The sequence below is a fragment of the Eretmochelys imbricata genome, chromosome 12, assembly GCF_965152235.1.
Source record: "Eretmochelys imbricata isolate rEreImb1 chromosome 12, rEreImb1.hap1, whole genome shotgun sequence".
Classification (NCBI taxonomy): domain Eukaryota; kingdom Metazoa; phylum Chordata; order Testudines; family Cheloniidae; genus Eretmochelys; species Eretmochelys imbricata.
In genome coordinates this window covers 17,362,263-17,378,672 of record NC_135583.1, presented here as the reverse complement: position 1 = coordinate 17,378,672, position 16,410 = coordinate 17,362,263, and the positions used below count along the sequence as shown (strand labels likewise).

Genomic DNA, 16,410 nt, shown 5'->3' with positions numbered 1-16,410 from the left:
ACCCATCACCTGTCACTTTCACTCCTCTACAACATTCCACAAGACTAGAACATTTCCCTTAAAGCACCCCCAATATGAGAGCAATAAAATTAGCTTGCAGGGACACAGTATAAGCACAACAAAGAATCTCAAATGGACTGTGCAGATTTGTGCAGAACATCTTCTTTCCTTTGGGGCGTAGCCTCAACATTCACGTTTTTCCACTTTTTTTCTTTCATCTAATACATGGATAGTTCTACTTTCTACACCCCTATTCTTGTTGCAGCCACCACTATTGCTCCCGCATCCTATTTCTGCTTCCCCCAACCATCTGACTAGTTTCCTGAACATGTCCCACGGTCTTCTTTGACAGCCAATTACTTCCCTACCACTCTAGCACACTTACTTGAGTGTTGGAGGCAATACCTACCCTTCCATTGAGAGAATATGCCTGTCTTTTTTATTCAGATTTGCAACTAAGGATCCCTCTTGAACTTGCAAATGCTATTGGATGTACAGTGAGTGACTGTGGCCAAGTATGCTTTTTGAATCTGCAGTTGGCAAGGAGACCTATCCTTTCAGATATGAACCTAGTCATCAAAACTCATGCCTTTGTCACCTCCAAAACAAGTCACCGAAATGCATTTTATATGGGGGTACACTTGGAAGCTTCCTGTTGCGCAGAATGCAGTTGCCAGCTTACTTTGAAGGTATTTGCACCCATGCTCCAGAAGATGCATTGGCTGCTGCTTTCTTTCCATGTGCAATTCAAACTATTATCTTTGATCTATAAAGCCGTTTTCATTTGGACTCTCAGTATCTATGACACCCCCTCTTTCTGGGAGGTATCTCAACACTTGAGATCAGCTGGATAATTGTTCATCTGGGAGCTATGGGCAAGTCATTCTCAGCAGAGGGCCCTTCACTCTGGAATTTGCTTCCTGGCTTAGTCTGCCGGAGCTTGAATCTATTGACCATCAGGACACATTAACAGTTTTTTCTTGAGAAGGATGATTGGGAATAAGAAGGCTTTAACATGATGGAGAATCTTAGTTGGGGCTGAAAGATTGTAATGTTGGTATGAATCTGATCACCGCACATGTTTTTAAAAGTTTGAAAAGTGCCTAAAAGTAGTGTATAAACCAAAAGAATTAATAAATAATGATCACCACCCAACCACTTCTGCTTTAATCACCACCAGAGCAGCAGCTGTTTGAGCAGAGGCCAAATACAGCAAGTTTCCAATTGGCTAAGCCTCATCAATTAAAGGTGGGACCTCAATCATGTGAAATCTAACACAGGTTACCGTCAGAGAGTTTAACACTGCAGTCCATTATATTAAAAATACATAGCTTTTCAGCAGAAGGAAGGAGCCTGTCACAAAAACTGCATGTAAAGGGGGAAGCCCCTCTATTGTTCATCGAATTGAAAGAAAATTCAAATCAACACTTCTGTATTTCTCCAGCCACTCACCCATCAGTGAATCTCAAGGCCTTTTGCAAATGTTTATTAATTAAACCTCACAATGCCCCTGTAATGGTAGGTAAGGCACCAGATACAGGAATATCACGGCTGAAATTCAGCCATCCCTGGGGTGGAATACAGCAGCTGTTTAATGACACACACAGCAGTACTACACAACTCTTTAGGGCAGAAAGTGAACAATACCCACCATATCCAATCAGAACTTTGCTGGGGATTCAAATAGATGGCATGTAATTATCCAAGCTGTAATTTGGCCAGGACCCATACTCCTCCAAGAAGTCCCATAGGATCTTTTAATGATCGGACAATCTCTTTTGTGTCCCATCCAAAAGAGGACACTTCCAGAAGCACAGAGAGAAGCAACATCGGCAGAATCACCCACACCTTCCCAGAGCACCTGTTTCTTAGAGGTCTCCCCTGCAACTACTGGCCTGATCTATGAGATCTGGTATAGCAAAAATGGCAAAAATTATGCTAGAATGTATTTCCTAAAGAATAGCTAGGAAGCTAATCTCAATTTGTTCCTGAGAAAGAACACTTTTAATTTTTAAAAGTTTGCATTTATAAAGTTGTATGCTTTAATTTCAGACACCTGTTCTCTGCCAGTTTCACACAGGCCCAAGCCTTGAGATGTTGTGAATGGAAAAAAGAAACTTTTAATAAAATTTCTCCATGCTAATTAACAGGAAATGGAATAATATGATGCAAGGAAGAGACTACATTGAAGCAGGTAAAGCTTTAAATTAAGAAAAAGAAAAAAAAAACAAACGCATGGACCTAAAAAGTGTGGAGAAGAAAGCTAATCTTAGGATAAAAAAGAAAAAAATCTAACACATTTTAGAAACCTAAAACCATAAAACAATCATATAAGAGAAAATTGAAAGTATGAATAAAAAATTGCAATATAAAAGCTTAGGCAAAGATGATAAAAGATGGTAAAAGATCAAAAACTAAAGTCATATCTCAAACAAAGACACTAAAGATGAAGAAAAGAGAGTTTGTATAAGAGCTAGTAAGTGTTCTTCAAAAGAATTGTATTTTAACTTTAAGGAAGATTTTGCCTTCTTAGAAGAGAGCCTTTTATGTGATGCTCCATTACTAAGGGTCATCAAGAGAATTACAGTAAAAACCTAATCTTTCCATTACATGAAAAATCAATCTAGCATATTTATTCTAAAAAACTATCAAAAGAGACACAATCACATAGTTTGGTTCTAACTTTTGGGTTTTGTATATGAAAAAAATAAACAAAACACACGAACACCAGAAACCACAAGATAAAAAACACTTTTTTTGCTTTAAATTTAAATATGTCCCTGCCATGTTTGCGGCCCAAACACTGTATCAGAGAACTGAGTATTTCCTTGTCCTGGAAGAATGAATTGGAAAAAAAAAACAAAAACAGAAGTCGTAAAGTGGTGAAACATAAATTAGAAATTAGTCTTAGAGGTCCAGATCCCAGGCTCTGGCCAAGGCGCACACACTAAAACTCAGGAGAGAATTGTGCAGACCGTGTGCCAGCATAAGATAGAAAAGCCTGAAGACTACTCTAATTTGCACCACTGCCAATTGCTCCAAGGGGCCAGTAGAGCAGCTCAGGAACAGCAAAGCACAGGGAAGTGCCAGGCAGAAACCCTTGCACCAGCCACGCCTCCTACAGTGTCTGCAGGTGAGGGATAGCATAAGGGCTGCTATGTATCTATCTATACAGACAAGCACACTCAAATTTAAAACATGAGATTCGAATACACACATATTGTACCCCTAGGCATCTGTGATAATGTGGGCATGCATCCCCAGGGGAGGCCATATGCTGTTTTCATGGCTGCCCTTCACACTGGTTCTGCATTTTGCACAGGAGCCCAACCAACAAAAGCTGCATGGAGAATATACTGACTCAGCAGCATTCAGCCAACCTGGCCATATCACCTTCTGAACTGTGCCATTTGCCTCCCTGATTCCTTCTGTACCACCAGAGTGGGCTTGCTACTGTCGGGCACCCCTGCAGGCAGTTTTTTGCTAGCAGAAGTCGGTGGAAAACACTCATGAATGTGTCCCAGGATTGTAACCCTCCAATACCTTTTTAGCAATCTGTGTACTTATGCAGTCCCTGTACATGAGAGCCTCCCAAGCACATTAAAACCCCCTATTTTATGAACTAATTGGAGACTAAGTTCATAAAATTGAATATCTCAAAGTTATGGTAGGTATGGCGCACACCTGGCAGTCTGGTGCACTACTTTGCTTTCTTTTTGTCCTTCAAACCATGTACTGGATGCTCCCCTGCTGCAGACCTCCTGATGTAGGTCTCTCCAAGAAATATTTATAAATCTATTTTATGGGTCAGAGATAAGGCTATTGGAATGCATAAATCTTACTGCTGGTAAGCAAATGTATGAGCTGCGAAGTATTACAATATGCTTTGTAAATGACCTTAACTCATCATTTTGATACTTTAACGTTTAGGTTTGTTTGAATTGTTTTTGCATAAAGGCTTAAAGTACTTACTGAAGCAACTGTAACTTTAAATGAAAGTATTTTATTTGAGAATATGATAGCTGTGCATTACACACACACATACACCCCTGAAAGATGATACAGTTAAAAAAAAAGAAACCACCACAAGTAATAGAACTCTCGGAATTAAAAAGTTTCAGCATTTCTCTCAAGCAGAAGGACACACCTGGCTAGTGACTGTGGATGCGATTGCACAAAAATCAGTATTATGGAAAGAGGGTGGTGGGGAAGCTAATAATTGGACCCTACTGATTCAATGTATAAGCTTTCCAACCTTAAGCAAGAACTCTATGGGAGACACCCACCACAGAGCCAGATCTGTGGACTTCTGTACCACAAAAGTCTGTGGTTCTTTTCTGCTGAACAGAGCCCAGTGAGATTAAGATAAAATGCTTCCTCTCTACATGGCTCTTTTAACAAATCAAGGATTTTGCATGTGACAATGGACTGTGTTAAAGCATTTATTTCCCCCTTTTTATTACATCTTTCAGTAAATTAGGATTTTAATATTGCCAAAAAAATTGCAGAAATATCCCCTTTATGTGAGAATAAGTATACTGAAAGAGACAACAACTTCTTATAAATCCATACATAATAAGGAATAAGGGAACAGGCTATTCAGCTATTCATTTAAGACGCTCTCCACTTCACAAAATAATGCTAACAGTATTATTTTATTCCCAGACCCGCAACAATGCCTAACCCTACTCTTCATTTCAGGGTTCCCCACAATGAATGTACCAAGCAGGATAATACAGAGTTCCCTACAGAGGTCCACTACTTAGCAGGGAAGGAAAGTTATTAGTGGGTAACATCATGAAGGCTGAAGTGTTTAATGCCTGTTTTGCTTCAGTCTTCACTAAAAGGGTTAAATTGTGACCGGCTGCTTAACACAGTATTAGCTACAAGGGTGAAGGAACCCAAACCCAAAACAGGAAAAGAACAGGTTTAAGAATATTTAGATAAGTTAGATATATTCAAGTCAGCAGGGCCTGATAAAATTCATCCTAGGGTACTTAAGGAACAAGCTGAAGCAATCTTAGAACCATCAGCAATTATGTTTCATAATCCATGCAGGATGGGTGAGGTCCAAGAAAACTGGAGAAGGGCAAACATAGCACCTATCTTTAAAAAGAGGAATAAAGAAGTCCAGGGAATTATAGACAAGTCAGCTGAACTTCGATGACTTGGATAATGAATTGGCATGAATGCTTATAAAATCTGTGGATGACCTCAAGCTGGGAGGGGTTGCAATCACTTTCGATGACAGGATTAGAATTCCAAGTGTCCTTGACTAATTGGAGAATTGGTCTGAAATCAAGAAGAGCAAAACACTTCAGTAAGGAAGGGAAAAAAATCAAATGCACAACTACAAAATGGGGAATAACTGGATAGCCAACTGAACTGCTGAAAAGGCTTTCAGAGTTATAGTGTTTAATCACAAATTAAATGTGAGCCAACAACATGAAGTTGCGAAAAAGGCAAGCATCATTCAGGTTATATTAACAGGAGCGTCCTATGCACGACATGGGAGGTGAGGCCTCAGCTGGAGTACTGCATCCAGTTTTGTGTGCCACACTTTAGGAAAGATGTGGATAAAATGGAGAAAGTCCACAGAAGAGCAATAAAATATTTTTTTTTAGAAGATGTGATAGATGAGGAAAGGATAAAAATGGGCATGAATAATCCTGAAAAAAAAAAAACGGAAGGGCAACCTGACACCAGTCTTCAAATATGTTAAGAGCTTTTTTAAAGAAGAGGGTAAGCAATTGTTCTCCATGTCCACTGAAGGTAGAACAAAAAGTAATTGGTGTAATCTATAGCAAGGGTTAGAGATTAGAAAAAGTTTTCTAACTATAAGGATAATTATGCACTGGCTTCCAAGGGAGATTGTGGAACCCCCATTTTTGGAGGTGTTTAAGACAGGTTGGAAAACACCTTTCAGGGAAGGTCTAGGTGTATTTAGTCCTGCCTCAGTGCAGGTGGATGCACTAGCTGACCTCTTGAGATCCTTTCCAGCCCTACATTTCTATTTCAAAGGAAAACTGCGAAGTGTTTTTTTTTCTTATACAGTCTGTAAAATCACAAAGCAGAGGCAGCTCAATGCATACTCACCCCTCCTTCCATTCTCCCAAGCAATGACATAACTGACATAACTCATGCATCCTTGCAGCCGTTATCAAAGACGTAGCCCAATTGGTGGGATTCATAGAAGTTTTAAACCTTGCCCTTTGTGGTGGGAAACCACCTCTCCTGTTATTTGTGGGGACGGCACCACCTAAACAGAGTCTGACCACTATATCTACAACTCAAGATCGCAAGGTTAGGGAGTTCTGGTTTAATTTAACAGAACAGGAGCAGTGCTACTAGAAACAGTGAGGACTTGACTCCAGGAGATAAGATCACCTTTTAACCACACTAGCTTGATGGGGACAGGACAACGCACAGTATCTGGATACTATAGTGAGGGGCAGAAATGTAACACACTAACACAGTGTATGATAAATATTCTGATTGGCTCCTGGAAAGGAATGGGGACAAATGGCCCTATAAAAGCTGTTCTATATCACTTGATAGAGGGTACGAAACAGAACAGCTGTGAAGCACTGAGGAAAGTGTTACAGCTGACTCTTAATCCATTAAGGGTATATATATTTATTGGGTTATTAGAAGCAGGAAAGAGGAAAGCATGACAGAACAAGGGTTATTGTGCCAGTTAAAAACTACACCATTTTACACTTTAAAATGGATTTCTCCTTTAACAATAGCTTCGCAATAACAACCCAAAGAACAGTTGCAGCTCATAACATCTACATGAAGTTGGAACTGCAACATGCAGTCAGGTAGTAATTGCAGGGCTTACACAGAGTTACAAAGATGGCTTGGTTAGAGCAGTTTGTCTGCAGCCTTGTCATGTGACTGCAGAGGGGGTGGTGACAGTGTCACAAAAGAACTATGAATTAAGCCTCAAAAATTCTATTATCCCATTTTACAGATGGAAAAGTGAAGTTATTTGGCACATAGGAGTTATTTTCCTGAAGTGACGCAGACAGCCTGTAGCACAGTGGGCAACAAAACATACACCTCCAGAATCCCTATGTCCTAATTTAGCTACAGTACCATGTTACAAAGATCATGATATAATATGTCAAAAGCATTATTTCACAATTACTCAAATTTTACAATCCAAGGGCATTATTTTGCACAGATACTCAAAACTACAGTTTCTATTTGTTGCACTGTACTTTTAGTCAATAAAATTATATATATATATATAATTTGTAAAGCATTCACAAAAACAGCATGAGTGTGCTGTATTGATTCCTTTGCTTGTCTCTTATCATGAACAATAGTCTATTGCCCAATCTCACTATCTAAAAATTGTCATCATTGTGGTATCTGAGTGCTCTATTGTCCAGCTTTCTAGCAATGGCAGAGAATAATAACAAGTTGCATAGTGCTGTTTACTCAGAAAAAAAAAAGATGCAAAACATTAACTCAATTGTTATTTTAACAAAAACAACATTCCTGCTTTTATGTCAAATGGTCAACACCTACCAATGTGGATACATCTTATATGCATTACATGGTCTATTGCAGGTGAGATTAAGTATTCCTCTCAACCATTTCACAGCTGGAACTATGTTCTGGAGTTGTATTTCATTAAATTTCCCATGAAAAAGTGTTTTAAAGTAAGGGGGAGGGAGGAGTTTACAAAACTAAGAAGTTAGTAGAATCCATTGGTCTCTTGGGTTCCATGTATCTAGTATACTAAAATCAAATTCAGGCACTGCAATAATAATACAACCTATATGGTCAGCTCTCATGGGGATGAAAATAATAGAATTACCTAGAATAGCCAGACGTTATGTACCAATGGTCTTTGGGAGGGGTTTACAATGAACAGTGTGCGTGTGTGGAGGGGTATCACATAGATAGTACTAAAGCATGATGAGCTAGTTTTGCTAAGAGATGTCAGTGCTCCAGTTTGAGAGAATTGCGTCATGTGGGAAAAATCTCCCAGGAAACCTGGCCTTAGGAAAGAGACTGTCACTAGGTTAAGTTTGTTAAAACTATGCAACTGGAAGCTCAAGGCAATACAGAACATGCTGTCAGCATAAACTCTAAGTGAATCATACTTGGAACGTACCACATTAAAAGCTCAGGATCCTAAAGTTACATGGTAGTAACCCTCAGTTAATTTCAGCATGCTGAAAGCACAAATTGTAAAAGCAAATTGACATGGGACCTTGCCATTCCTCGGTAGTTTCAGAAATACCCCTGTAACTGGTGGGAAGTCACACAAATGTGATGGATTGAAGGTTGTTAAGAAAGACTACAGGAAGTAAAAAAAGAAAGCAAACACATAAAAACCCCACCAGTTCACTTTAGTTGTTAGAGGACATTTTTAAAAGTCTTTGGAAAAAAATTAGAAAAGCTGTGGAAAATGTTTTTTTAAAAAAAACAGCTTGACGGAATCAGTAGGGGATGCTCTGAAACTAATGAGAAAATGCAGGCAAGCAAGAGAGGTAGATCAGGTCAGAAATGCCAGATATGATGGAAGAACTGTATGATGTGACAGTGGAGGCCCTGGAGACAACAGACAAAGACAGAAAAGCAGAGAAAGAAACAGTGCTCAAGGGATGGTACCGACAGAGAAAGAAGCAGGTTTTCTAGCAGAGAGGGAAAAAAAACTTGAGGACCCACAGAAAGCCAATACATAAGAACCAAAACTGTTTGCCAATCCTATTTATTCTGAATTAATCATGCAGAGTGACAGAGCTCGAACTGGGGGGGAGGGGGGGAATACTGAAGATAAGAATAGTAGAGACGGTACATTGGTAGGTTGCTTAAGTTTTTGAAAGAGTGATTGCATAAGCCGTTTTAAAGAAAGGTGGCCACCATATGCAGCAGAGATCTTCTGAAGGATGAAAGAGAGAGAGAGCGAAGCTGCAGATCATGCTGATGCCAAACAGACAATGAACATGGAGAGAGCTGCAGCTTCCAAAAAACTACAGAAAGCACTAAATCCAAAAGAGGGAGTGGGATAAGAAAGGCCACCCAAGAACATGTGGAATCAAAGTGGAGGTACTAAAAGGACAGCAGATTAGAAGAAGAAGAGGCACAGCAGATCAGTGGTCAGAAGCAGAGAAATCTCATTTTATAATCTGTGCAGCGTGAAGGGCAAAAAAAAAAAAAAAGTAACACAGAGCTGGAAGAAAGCAGTTGTTATACCATACAACAAGGAAATCATAAAGAATAGTTAAGAATGTCCATGAAACAGACCTGTCAAGGGTTCCAAGGAAAATGTAAAACAGGGTACAGGGTCACCTGAAATAAGTAAGAAACTGAATAAAGTTAGCACCAGGAAAGGCAAAAGTAGTACTTAGTTAAATTTCCACCTATAACAAATAACAGAGAAGTACCAGAAATTTGGATCTGACCTGTAGGCGTGTTTTCTGGACTTTAAACATTTATGGATTTTCTTTGGTGAGAGGAAGCTATTCGAGTTAAATGGTGTGCCAAGGAAGATCACACAGTTACTCACAGAGTTAAACAAGGGCACTGAAGCCTATGTTAGGGTTACAGGATAGAAAGTGCTGAATCTCTCTTACTTACTCTTTTCAACATTAATGAATCACGTACTGAGGTCAATGGGAAACACAGAATAAAGTTGGAAGGAGCATCTGTTAGTTGATCTTGATTAGGAAGATTATGATACTGTACCTCGTTAGGAGAAAGGTTAATTGAGAGAAGAACTAAAGCAAGGAAAGAATATACTAATTCCCTTAAAGAAAAAATTAACACTTGTGGGAAAGCAAGCTGAGATGCGAGTAGCTCTCTCTTTTAGACCAGAAGGAACTAGAGAAAGTAAGTTATTGGATTCATTTTAAAAACATGTGCCAAGGACAGGACCTAAGTCAGAAGGAAGTAAAGTAAACATTTCTTTTGTGAAGCATGTTAAATGGGTTTTAATCCATTCTCTTATACTTTCAAATATTTGAGGCAGGGAGAGGACTGGGTAGGATTGTTTTTGTTGTGAAGTGCTGTGAGTTGAGCATGAGTAGCATCATATCTGGATTTTAGGACTATCACTGTAAGGAGGCAAAAAGCTAAATCCACATGAGAGGCAGAAGAAAGTAATCCAGTAGGTGTTGGTTTGCTGTTGAACAGCAAGTGACAAGTGACCTCCTGAGGTCCCTTCCAACTCTGATATTCTATGATTCTAAGAGAGTTTGAGCAATTAATGCCAACAGGTACTTTTAACAGAACTCAGTCCACCCAGTACCAAGGTCCAGAGAATCTGTAATCTTTGCTGTCACACTGAATACCACTTACCACCCATAGTTAATGGAAGTATTTTTGTACAGGAGAATTACTCAGTGTGAGCATGTGTCACAGAATCAGGCCCTCACTGAAGATGTGGTGATATTTAAGCTACAATAGTGAAGAATTTGCAGTGAAGATTCAGAGGTAAATACCCGGATCATATTGAAAGAGTTACTTCCACGAGGTACATAAAAACACATGCACGAGGAAATCAGGACAAGGTGCTGGTGATAGAAATATCTCTGTGCTGTTTCTGACTGACTGACTGAAACAGATATGCATAAAACTGTCACAGGGAGTAGCCAGACAGGATTTCCTTTGTATGAAGTTTTTTTTTTAAAAAATACGCAAGTTTTTCTGCATTGATTGAGTCATTGTGTAATGTGTATATTATCATTTCTGAGCAACATCCAACCAGCGTCAAAATACCAGTAGATCATTTATTGAAATTATTTACCTGCTTAAGGATCATCACTTTTCCTGATGTGATGCAACAAAGCTTATTTTAAACCAGCTGTGCAGCAGTTTTTAATAGATGGAAAGAGACTGAAAGGTAACTTTGATGTGTAGGCTCTAGACACTCATTTGATAATTATACTGACATCCTTTGTAAAGTGCTTTCAAATCTACTGATGAAGGTGAGATATTGTTATAACCATTTGTGTCTGCACATGGAGGAAGGTGTGAGGGTGGAGGAGCCAGCTCCACTTCCTTTGTCACACTGATACCAGCAGAAACTTCTCCAGCATGAGGGGAATTCTCTGCCTGATGGCTATGACCAGAATCCTTCCACTTGGTGCCACCTGAGCAGTGCAAAGTAAACTTAGTGGACTGGAAATTCCAAATCAAAGATCAAAGCTTTGGTATATTGGTTCTGAACATAATTGCTTGAATGAGGATCTTCTTATACAAAACAGCAATAATATGCATGCTGAAAATGAATCCAGGTCAGTCCTTGGGATCCACAAAGCTTGCAACCCAGGCTCCCATGGATTGAGAGAGAGCGCATGTGTGTCTGTGTGCATGCAGAACAGGACCTTGATTCCACAAACAGGTGCACTTGCACTGACCCTTTCACATATATTGAGTCCCACTGGCGTCAACAGAACTTAGCATAGGTGTAAAGATCTGTACCACCTATCCATTTGCAGACTGGGAGCCTGCGTTAGTAAACTGGGTCCTAGCTCTGTGGAGTGCCGCACCTTTTCTTTGAGACCTGCAATTGAAACAAATTCCAGAACTGTGACACCCCCCCCCCCCCCCGATCTAAACTGCATTTTTCCAAGGAGGAGGAGGAGTACCATTTCCAGATTATGAACGCAACAGTGATATTAAACAAAAATACAAGTTACACCAAAAACTTCAATATTCAAAGAGAGACTTCACAAAATAGCATTTTTACCTTATATTTATTTAGCTGCACATGCTCCTATTCTGGACATACATTCAACACAGATTTTTAGCTGCAGAAAGAACTTTTCACCATTTCTTGATTGTTAGGGCTCATTTTTTATGTTTTAGTTACAAACAGGTTGAAATTACAATTGTATTATTTTAAACTGTATACACAAATTAGTTGCCACTCTGAAGCCTAAAAATGTCACTGTTCAAGGCTAATTAAGAATGATTTTACTATTATATAATTACATCTAAAGAATTTTTTAGGAAAACGGGCATAGATATAGTTGTGCTATTCACATTAACATTAATGGAAGTCATGCAGCTCAATCTGTGACACACTGTGCCAAAAATACCCCCTAATCCACAAACATGACCTTTTCATTGTAAAATACAAGGTTTCAAAACCAGTTGAAAAATTAACCCTTCAGACCCCATCTCCATTAAAATTACAAACATCTTAGCAATTTGCTTTTCATGAAATAAACATATGGGTACTCCACCAGATGGGACCTCTTTTTAATGAGTAACATACACAAACCTCTTCAGAGGTTGGCAACAATGTCAAATTCAAGGCTTTTGCTTTCTCCATATTACTGAAAGTGTCATCATTGTCTCCAGTGACCAATTCCTAGACAAATCCAAAGGTCTCTTCACTCTATTTGTTCTCCTTGACCTCTTACCTACCTTAACATCATGGATTGCCCTCTTTACAAAGACACTCCCCCTTCCTTGGGCTTCCAGCACAGTGTGCTATTGTTCTACTTTGGGACTACTCTTTCCGCATCTCCTCTAGCTAGGTCTCATCTTCCCATCTCCCCATATCTGTAGGTAGCCCACAGGGTTCTCACTTCAGTCTCCTCCTTCAAATGCTAATTACTGAGGTGACATACCCACAGTTAAAACACAGATACAATACTTATGCCACCAAGTCCCAACTCCACCTCTCCCCATCTGTCACCAGTGACATCTTTCTGGATGTCCCGCCATTATCTTAACTCACTATGACAAAAGCCAAATTTCTTAGCTTCCATCCAAAACCCTCTTCCTTATTGCACTACTTACTTTATCACTGTTATTAAAACCACTACTCTCCCTGCCGTACAATCTTGCAATCTTAATGTTCTGTTCTTCTCCCTGCTGTCTTTCAGCCCATTTCCAGAATCATGCTCTTGCCAAGTCATGTCACTTCTTCCACTATATTTAAATATCTGACCCTTCCTCTCTGTACATTTTATGACAAACCCAGTCCACATTATGATCATCTCTTACCTCATGATCTGCAACTGCCTTCAGTCCTCCTACTTCACTAGTCTATCCAAAACACTGCAAGCTAAAACACCATCTGCCATTCCAACCACTTTGTCCCTGTTCTCAACTAACTTCGCTGGACCTTCCACCTTTCAATCAAACATATGCTCTTTATTCTCAAATCCCAAGTCCTGCTCTAGCTCTGCTTGAGCCTACTTCTCAGCACTCATTTCCACCTCTACCCCAGACAGAAGCCGGAATACCAATCAATCCTCTCTCCCTAATGTTCCCTTTGTCTCTTCCACTTGACCTTTCTATTATCATGCTGTCCCCTCCACTTTGAGCAGCTTCCCTCTTCCCCGAAGCAAGCACCCTCACTCTCCCTCAAATTCCTCCTCAGTGCTTACTTCTTTCACTTATACTTCAAAGGCTGCTCTCTTCTCCAAAGCCCTCAGTTCCTGATCCTCTGTCATTTGTGTGGTATCTGCCTAAATTAGATTAGGAGCTCCTCAGTGAAAGAGCCTAATCTTCCGATGCAACTGTAAAGTGGTATATACAACTAAAACACCGTATAAACAACAGTAACTTTTCTACATCTTCAACATATTTGGGACTGTCTGGAAAAAAAAACACCCAAAAATACTGGCCACATAAAACTTGAGCAAGTGTAACACTTAACTTGAAAAAATTTATGAAGTGTTTATTAAATACTGATCTGTTAGAACAAACAGTGATTTGCTAGTAGAGTCCTCCTGAGGCCAAAGGGGGGCGGGGGGAGGCCGTGTCAAGCTCTTTGTTTGTTCAAGGCCAGGGTACATCACCACATCAATAGGCTTCACCCATGACTCCGGGAGCGGACCACCTCTTTGATTGAGACCACAGTTCAAGCTCCATTCAACCCCATTCTCTGTCAAGACTGCTGACAAGGAGACCAATTAGTGCTACGTTTGTCATGTGGACTCTCATTCAAATAGATTGAGATCACTAACTCATTTCACGTAGGCCACTGAACAACCTGAAGATGGTAGCCACCTCCAGTCACAACCAACTTGTCTCACATTGAAGGTGGCAAAAAGTGGGTCTGGTGACTTTTGGTAAGAAAAAGGAAATGTTAGACAAAACGCCATTTGAAGAGTATCTACTACACGTATGCAATATCAAGCTACCATTCAGCTCCGCTGATCTGAATGAACATTCTATAGAAGACACAATGTTAGCAACACTAACATTCCTAGAACCAAAGTACATGCACCAGTGCTAGACCAAGAATGGAAAAAAAATGCCTAAAATTTTCAGTGTAGATGCAGTCAAGTGGTTAGCACACTAACATCATTCCACTGCCCGTCTAGTCAAAATTTTCAAGAGTGATTAGTGATATTGGGTGCCCAACCTGAGATGCCTTAAATGTGTGTGATCATCAGATAGTAGGAGCTCAGTCCCCTTCAGACAATCAGTTTGGGCACCCAAAATCACTGGTTACTTTTGAAAACCATAGTCTGTGGCTAGACGCTAAAGATTACTATCACAGAAAGAGATTACAGGGTGAAAAATATGTAAAATCTATTTTCCAAGAGAAAAGGAGTACTTGTGGCACCTTAGAGACTAACCAATTTATTTGAGCATGAGCTTTCGTGAGCTACAGCTCACTTCATTGGATGCACAAAAGCTCATGCTCAAATAAATTGGTTAGTCTCTAAGGTGCCACAAGTACTCCTTTTCTTTTTGCGAATACAGACTAACACAGCTGTTACTCTGAAACTTTTCCAAGAGAGTTTACTTTGTGCATTTGACATCACTCTACGCAGCTAGTCAGTTTCCTCTCTAGTTGCCTGGCCCTTTCAGACAGCACAGAAAAATGTTTTAAAAGATTAGAAAATATGATTGTAAAACCACAAAAGTTAATGGGGGACTCAGAGGTGGCTATAATACCCCCAAACTACTTTTGACTTTTTATTTTTAAATTAATTAGATTTGGAATCCCTCTATCCCCGGCCTGGACATCCATCTCTAATGCGGTATTTAAAGTCTTCACCTTAACGTTGTCACTTCTTCATATGTTGTTCTATTACACTTTTACAGAGGACATGCAGCAATGTTGCCCTGTCCATCTAGCTGTTATCTTGAGTGTTTCACGCTGTCCACTGAACTAAAAAAGCAGCCACAGTCACCCAAATGGGCTTGGACTGAAAACCAGGATATTAGATTATGAAGCTAAAAGGTGCCAGGGCGAAGAAGAGCCCCAGTTTGGGCTCAGGGAATGGTTAGATCAGTGCAATCTACATTGAACACCGCGAGAAGTACGCAGCACCTGGGGCTTTGGAGCCAGGGGATAAGGCCCCTCCACTTTCCGCAGCGGTGGAAATCAGTGCGATGGGCGCGAGGTCCCGGGCCGCCACATTCGCCCTCCCTTCACGCCCCGTATCCGCGGGGCTCTGGGCCACTTTGCACCGCGCTCGCCTACGAACTGCATGAAGCAGAAGCAGCAGCAGCAGCAGCAGCTGGGGGGCCGAGGAGGATTAAAGCGCCTCGGCAAGCCGGGGACAGGATGGCATTAGCCCCTCCCTCCGCGCGAGGTCCCTGCGGGCGGGCCGGGGGCGCGCGCGGCTTACCGGGCGAGGGGAGCCGGGCCAGCCGGCGGGCCCCGGAGCGCTGCGGGCCCCAGCGGGGCACGGTGCGGCTGCGGGCCACCGCCCGGTGCTGCTTGCCGTTGGGGTCCTCCTCGGCCATGGAGCGGTGCTCGATCTCCAGCTCGCCGCCATGCTCCCCGCTCCGCCGGAGAGCGGGGCTCCGGGCAGGCGGCGGCGGCGGCGGCGCCGCGGAGCAAAGCGGGAGGCGAGCGCACCTGAGAAGGCGGCAGCCCGGGCGGGGAGCGCCCAGCCCCGCGCAGGGGGAGCCGCCCTCCCCGCAGCGGCCACGCGCCCACACCGGGCGAGGGGCGTCAGCCCGGGGGAGATTCCCGCAGCTCCCCCAGGGTCCGGCCCCGCACACAGGGGAGCCCCGCCGGCTGCACGCGGCGCCAGCCCTGGGCGAACTCGCCGCAGCCCCCGCTCCATGACCCCTGCCCGGGGCGGCGGCGGCGGCAGCTCCCTGCCCTGGGGGTTGGGCGGGGCGAGCCCGAGGGGAGCAGCGCGGGAGCCCCCACTGAACCAGTAGGCCAGGTCCCCCCGGCGGAGACGCGGGGGGGAGCTGCAGCTGGGCACGCGGGCAGGAGACGCGGGGCAGTGGCTGCTCCCGCTCCAGGGCGTCTCCACCCCGGCCCGCGCCCTTTCGGCTCCCGCATCCCCGCCTGGAGCGGGGGCGGCCGCTGGGGGGGCCTTCAAGGCACGCGTCGCCCCCCTCCGGCTCCCCGGGGGTTACAGCTGCCTGGGGAGGAGACCGGCGCGCACCTGCCCCACGTGGGGGCGCCCACGGCTACCGGGCGGCTGGGGTGTCCCCCTTCCCTAGTTGGGG

At 42.4% G+C, this 16,410-nt stretch overlaps 1 protein-coding gene across 1 annotated transcript in view; it reads right to left on the bottom strand.

Moving 5' to 3' along the window:
• The window catches only part of LOC144272987 (plasmanylethanolamine desaturase 1-like), a 73,526-nt gene extending 57,839 nt beyond the window's left edge, over positions 1-15,687 (bottom strand). Inside the window, exons 1-2 of the mRNA XM_077831422.1 lie at positions 15,570-15,687; positions 15,269-15,424 (exon numbers count right to left, since the gene is read on the bottom strand). Of these exons, the coding sequence (XP_077687548.1) occupies positions 15,269-15,424; positions 15,570-15,687 (274 nt within the window). The remainder of the gene's footprint in view (positions 1-15,268; positions 15,425-15,569) is intronic.
• Between the last annotated feature and the right edge of the window lie 723 nt (positions 15,688-16,410).